Source organism: Tupaia chinensis, unplaced genomic scaffold (genome assembly GCF_000334495.1).
Source record: "Tupaia chinensis unplaced genomic scaffold, TupChi_1.0 Scaffold000573_1, whole genome shotgun sequence".
NCBI lineage: Eukaryota > Metazoa > Chordata > Mammalia > Scandentia > Tupaiidae > Tupaia > Tupaia belangeri.
In genome coordinates this window covers 2,092,016-2,099,156 of record NW_006160087.1, presented here as the reverse complement: position 1 = coordinate 2,099,156, position 7,141 = coordinate 2,092,016, and the positions used below count along the sequence as shown (strand labels likewise).

Below are 7,141 nucleotides of genomic sequence, written 5' to 3'. Positions count from 1 at the left end.
AGGGAAAGAAGTTTTCAGTTCTTCCTCTGGGCCCAGGCTAGGGTGGTAGAGGAGTTTGGCACTGGAAGCTCCTTCAGTAAGGTCTGAAAGCTGGGGCATTTGGGGGCACGGAGAGTAACTGACTCACACAACCACACTAGATCTGGCATCCTACAGCAAGACTTACAACTTTTCTGTTTTTGTTTTACTGCTATATTACGAACATTTCCTAAGAACATTATTCTAGACTGAGCCAGAATCTCTAGTACTGAAACTGAGCTCAATTCTGATGAATCCGTAAGGTCGATAAAATGAAGTATTTCCAAGATTTTTGATGACATGTCTCCTCTCTCCTTCCATTTCAAATGTCAGATCCCTTAGATCCTCTTACTTAGATGACACGGGCAAGGCTGAGAGCTTTGTGGGACAGGAAGATGTACCTGAGAGGTAATACACACCCAGGGTAGTGCCTGGTGATTACGCAGACACAACCAGTTTCTCTCTTCCTCGAGTAAGAATATCCTGTCTCTTCACTGCAACAGCCGTCCAAACACCTCTAAGAACGACTCCCTTCCTCTGAAGCACATGACTGACCATACTACAGAAAAGGGGAAACAAGCTTAACCGGGAAAACCGCACGGCTGCCTCTAGAGGGCAAAGGAGGCTCATTTTAACTACCGCTTCCCGGCCAGCTGACTCAGCGACGATTCGATGATTCGCAGCAGCGTGACAATACAGCTTTGCATCTCGTCCCGGCAGGCCAGGAGTCACTGGTTTAGAGGACTCCGCGGCAGCTGGATTTGAATATAATCCTTTTCCTTGGTATTATAACAACTCGGGTCTAGAGGCTGTCAGACATAGCACTCTGTTCCAGTCAAATGCTTGGCTCTGTCGGACTAACCAAGCCAAGGAGAATGAGAGGAGTTTAATTACGACAGAAATCTTTATTAAAATGTGTCCTTCAGGAATATGTTAGCATACATACAATATACACACATACATATGTACACTCTTTGACACACCTCACAGATCGCCACCAGCAGTTTAACCAATAAATTAAAACTAAAAAACAGGAAGAAGGGAAGGGGGACTAAGGGCAAAACTGTCATGTTTTATCTGGTAAGAAATTGCAAATTTCTCAGAATTTCCCTGGGGAAAACCTGTGACCAGAGAATCTTTGAAAATAAAATACATAAATCCTCCCACCCCCCCAAAAAAAGGATTCCAAAAGATGCAGTTACAACAAGTGTGCTTCTCGGACAGGAGCATCCACTCCACTTCATACTCTGGCTTCTGCACCTTCTGGCTTCAAGACAGTCTGACCCTCGGCTGGGGCAGAGAGGTTCCTATGGGCACTTGGGCTCGGTGCACCTTGGGCTCTGGGGGTCGCGGGGCAGGCTGCGGTGTGGGAGCGGGGGGAGCCACACTCATCTGAGGTGATGTCTGGCACGTCGTCTGACTGAGTGTCAGAGCTCTCCAGGTCACTGCGGATGCTCTCGGGCTGGGCCAGGCTGATGTCCCAGGGTTTGCTGGCCAGGCAGTCTTTCTGCTCATAGCTTTGGTGTCTGCACGGGGGGCCGTCTTCTCCGCCGCCTGCAGCACCACCTCCCTCTTCACTCTCCGCCATCTGAGCGTGAGCATGGAGCGAGTCCTCCGTGCTGCTCCCACTCACCAGCTGATAGTGGCTTGGTTTGGCTTCAATGTCCACTTGGATTTCCATATTGGTGCACTCTCTGTGGAGACAAAATCCACCCTGCTGAGTCATATACAGATCGTGTCATACTTGTTGGTAAAAGGAGCCCCTGGATTCAGGGTTAGGAAGTTCAAAAAGACAGGTGGAGATAAAATTTAAATCTAATGCTCAGATAAAATGAATAATTAGATGCTGTCTGCTGATTTAATGTAACACACCTACATTTCCCTCAGCCAATCTCTTTAAACAGTTCAAAAGAGCTTCTGAAATTTGAGGTCAGGGCTTCATAGTATCTTACTACAAATATGAAGATGAAAGATGATGATTTGTACGATAGCTTTTAACTACTGAGTGACAATTCGATGTCAGAGTCCCTTCAGTAAGGAGCACCACAACCACATCACAGCAGGTACACCAGCTTCTCAAAATGAAAGAGAAACAGGCCATGGAAACCACGCCAGAGGGAGAGCAGAAACTCTGGACTCAGACATCAGTGAACACCAGCCTGGCTCTTTAAGTTTCACATAATGACACACTGTTGCAATAGCCCAAACCAGAGACAGAGAGAGAGAGAGAGAGAGAGAGAGCGCAAGAACACACAAGAAACAAAAATAAGGAAAAAAAAAAAAAACTCTAAAAGGAAAAGGAAGAGAAATCTCTAAAAATCCAGTACCAACAAGGAGAAGCAAGATGCCCAACACTCCTGCACTGAGAACTTGCTCAGTGGAGCATCCCCCTAGATGGCACACTGGGCCCTGACATGAGGCACTGCGCTTCCAAGCTCTAACACCCGGGTCGAGCACGCAGCTCCCTGGGCGTGACTGCCCACGTACCTGTCCTGCGGGTTGTAGGAGCTGATGATGGAACCGGCCATGGCGCGAGTGCTTGCGCTGTCACTAATTGCACCAAGACTGGCTGTGTCTTTGGGGAAAATTTCCTTTTGGACATCGGCTTGGACTTCTAACCTGTGTAAAGAGGGGACGTTCACATTAATAAGCGACTAAGAGACCTGGGTATTCTGGGCCATCTGCTTCCTGGCACACGTCTGCTCCATCACCCTCACACACCTGCAGATCTGCCTCATCTCCAGCTATCAAACAGGTCGAGCAGATGCCCGCATGTTTTCTCTCACAAATATCTATAGAAACCGTCCCCTCCTTTCTGTCCCCACTGTGGCTGCATAACTTTGGGCTCTCAGCGTCTCCTGCCTGGATAATTACAACTGGGCCTCTGCTTCAGTACCCTCTAAGTCTAAGCCGAACAACCTCCAGACCAGCGCATTGTGGACCAAGGCCTAATCACACTATTAATTCTCTAACTCTTGGCTCTCTCCTGCAAGTGGCATTTAACTTATCCTGGCCTGCAAGTAGGCTCTCTCCAGCTCCATCTCCCATTATCAGCTTTTTCTTTCCTTAGTTATTCATATTATACCTCCATGACTTTGCACATGCTGGTCCCTCTCTCGGGAAGTTTCCTTCCTGTATCTGACAAGCCTACTTAGTACTTAAAGACAAAAGAAATAGGGATGGGCGGGTGGCAGGGAGGTTAAGGCACTGAACTCCCACGTGGCTGACCATGGTTTTAGCCCTGGACCTGACCACTTGAAAATCACACCAGGCACATGTGCAAGCATGCCCAAAATCCTAAGAAGAAAATGGAGAAATAGGGATTGTGTTGTGGCCATCCCCCCTGAGAGGGAGTGATTTTTCACTTTCCTTCTCTTTGTCTCTCTCTGGAGAGCACATACACCCTATGGAAAAAAAAAAGGAAACATAATTTAATTCTTACAGCAAACTGGTCATTTCCAGCTAAGCACTCTCTGCTACCTGTTTATTACCTCAATGTATACATCTCTGTCCTCCTCTCTGAGCTCGCAGGAGAGACCACATCTCGTGCACACTTGGCCTTCGGAGCCTCGCACATAACAGGAACCTGAACACTCAGTAACAGAACTGCCTCCAGGTGCCGAGACCAGAGGACCTGTAGGAGTCAAGCTCCTCCTCATACAGCAGCAAACTCCCAGCGATGTCCCAGAGCTGAAAACCCTAACTATTTCCTGTCTTGGCGCCAACACCGTTTTGTTGCATACTTAAGTATTTCCTCATAAAGGGTTTCACAGTCAAACCCATCTGACTCATCCACTTCCTATAAAAGAAAGGCTTTCACAGAATGGGAACAGCTGGACTGGCTAAGCTGCCATTTCAGCAAGTCCGTCTCCAATTAAGTCTGTCTGCTTATTTACAGGGGTGTAGGTTTTAAGAAAGCATGGCTGTGACTACTCCCGCATGCGGGGGTGGGATTCCCTAACAAGAGACAGGTGGGTCCGTAGCAGGCTCCATCCTGCTGCCATGCCTAGATGCCAGAGGACGTGCCATGGCCTAGGTAAATGAGGGAGCGGAGTGGAAAGTGCACCAAGTCAGAGACCTGGGTTCTGGTCAGCTGTGCCGCAGAATCACTCTCAGAGCTGGAAGACCCTTTCACAAAGGCCCCCTACTTAGGTGGTCCTCAGATGCTGGGTCATCCAACAGCTATGCTGAATGACTCTGGGAGTTTTTCAAAACACAGGCTACCCCGCAGGTCCCATTCCAGGAGATTCTAAGTTATTAATTCTACTTTAAAAAGGCTCCCAGGTGGCTGAGAGGCAGGCAGTTGTAAGATCCAGTCTACCTGCCATCTGCTGCTTGAATCCTTCTAATAATCAAAGAGCCAACTGGTCTCACTTCAAACACTGCCAGGGATATTCAGGTAGCCCCATCCTTCTTCCCTACATTCTCTATACGGAACCAAAATTAGTTTCCCTCTAGCTTCTGCCCAGTCATCTTAATCTAGCTCTTGGCATGAATCATAGAAATCTAACCCTTTCTCCAGCTGCAGGTCCTTCAGATGTCTGAAGACAACTCTCTCCTCTACCTCCCTGTGCTGCTTTGCTCCACTCTTAACTCTCCCTAGACCTCTCTTCTCTAGTGCATTCAAGTAAACCATTTCTAATGGAACATCTGCTTTGCTCCTTTGTATACATTCTGGTCTGCCTAACTGGTGAAATGACCAATCAAGTCATAAATCTTTTTTTATGGAGAGGTTTTTGCTTTAGGACACATGTGCTCGCCAGAAAGAGAGAGACAGAGAGAAAGCGAGAAGTCACCCCCCGGGGGACGGGCACGCCACAATCCCTTTTCCTCCATTCTCCTCTTGGGATGTTGGGCATGCATGCACACATGCCTGGCGTGAGTTTAAGCCACAGGGTCTGGGACTTGAACCGCGGTCGACCACATGGAAGTCCAGTGACATAGCCATTCTGCCAACTGCTGGTCCCTCAAGTCATAATCTTTTTAGTCATACAGCTTTATGTAGTCTCCTCACAGGTTCACAGACGATTTTCCTTATATATCAAATGGGACGAGGAAGGCAATAAGGACCACGCTACCAACAGGACACACCATGAGTGTAGTTGAACCACAAACCAGAGACAAGCCTAATGGAGGGCACAGCCTTGGGAGTGCTATGAAAATGCCTGCTCTCCCTTCCTGAAGTATGCAGCCTGAAACAGGAAACAAGATCTGGGGTCAAGACTATCCTTTTAGAGCCAGCCAGTGGTGTGACGGTTAAGGTGGCTGGATCCCATATGGCTAGCTGCACAGTTTGAGTCCTGGACCTGGGGGCTTGAAAATCAGACCCAGTGCACGTACGTGCATATCCAAAATCCTGAAAGAAGAAATGGAGAAGGGATTTTGATATGACCATCCCCTGTGGGGTGCTTTCTTACTTTCCCTCCCCATCTCTCTCCTGTGAGCACACATGTCCTCTGGCAAAATTTAAACAAAGAAAAAAAAGATTATTCTTTTATTTATTTATTTTTTATGCCAGAGGGAGAGCGAGAATCCCCAGAGGGGCTGTTCACGCTGCAGTCCACATCCCATCAGGATCCTGGGCACACATGCATTTCTAGCACTTATTCAAGCTGCCAGCACCAGGACTCAAACCCACGCCAGCCATGTGGGATCTGGCTTCCTCCATGTAGCATTCGATCACAGCACTACGGGCCAGCCCGAGAGTATTTTTCTCTTTTCTTTTTTTGAGATTTTTACTATAGGGCGCATGTGCTCACTGAAGAGACAGAGATAGACAGTGAGATAGAAAGCAAGAAATCATCCCATCCGGGAGATGGCCATGCTGTAATCACTTCTCCATTCTTCTCTTAGGATTTTGAGCACACACGCCCAACATTTAAGCTGCCGGATCCAGGACTCAAACCACAGACGACAAAGTGACAGTCCAACAATGTAACCATTACGCCATCTGCTGGTCCCCCAAGATTATTCTTTATGTGGAGTAGAAAGAGCACTGAACTTTCCATAACCTTTCTAAGCCTGTTTCTTATTTGGGGGAAATGATTAAATCAAAATGAGATGATATATGAGACAAGCCAGGCACAGAGAAATGGCTTAATATATTACTTTTAATTTCAACTGCTTCTGTCAGAAAGGATTTATTTGATTACCTGCTGTATTTTCCCTTGCCACTGGACAGAATGCCACCGCTCAGTGTGCCCCCCGAGAGGGCTGCGAAGCTGGCCGTCTCGCTGTACGGGCCTTGCATAACGCTGAGTCCGTCGGTAGGGCTTCCGCTGGTGCTTAGTACACTAGTCAGGCCTTCGATGCTGCTCTCCCCGATGCTGGGGTTCTTGAGGGCTCGCCAGGCATCTGCCACTGGGGATGGAACCACACAGCTCAATTCAAGATTGCACAGCATCAAATAGTCTGGTAGGCATTTTCCTGCAATGACTCTTTAGAATGGAGAATTTTCATGTAGAAAAGTACAAAGGCAAACACTTCATAACAGCAACTAGGTACAGCCCCCACACATCAGGTTTCAGCATGTGTTCACAGTTAATCCTCCCAATAACTAAGCAGTAATTTTAGATTTTTAAGCTGAATGACTTGTCTAAGGTCATGGTTAGTCAGACAAAACCACAATTGTGATTCCAAGTCTACTATCCTTTCCAGTACATTGTAACTGCCATTTAATCAAACACGAAGATTTAAAAATATGTTAGGTATTGTACTGATTCTGGTGAAAGCTTCTAGTAGGATGCCTAGAAAACCTTTGTGGGGGCCGGCTAGGTGGCGTGGAGGTCAAGACACTGGATTCCACATGGCCGACTCCACAGTCTGAGTCCCAGACCCAGCAGCTTAAAAAACACATGAGGAGCATATGCGTGTGAGCCCCAAATCCTGAGAGCAGAGTGGAGGAAAGAAGAATGTGCCGTGGCCCTGCTTAAAGAACTTCCCATTTACATTGAGATAATAATAGCCCCTGCCCTTCCTCTTCTGAGAACTGTTGTAAAAAGCAAGTGAGATAATCACTGTGGAAAGTCCTCTGAAAATTATAAAGTATTGTGCAAGTGTAAGCCTTTATTTTATAATCACTACGACTACTAGCATTCTTTTTTTTTTTTTTCCGGTGCTCTAC

The 7,141-nt window shown here is 47.2% G+C and overlaps 1 protein-coding gene across 1 annotated transcript in view; it reads right to left on the bottom strand.

The window, feature by feature from the left end:
* Positions 1–903: 903 nt before the first annotated feature.
* Positions 904–7,141, bottom strand: part of RNF19B (ring finger protein 19B) — a gene marked incomplete at its 5' end in the record, with an annotated part of 19,487 nt that continues 13,249 nt past the window's right edge. The window contains 2 exon segments of the mRNA XM_014591436.1: positions 904–1,712; positions 2,506–2,637. Of these exon segments, the coding sequence (XP_014446922.1) occupies positions 1,259–1,712; positions 2,506–2,637 (586 nt within the window).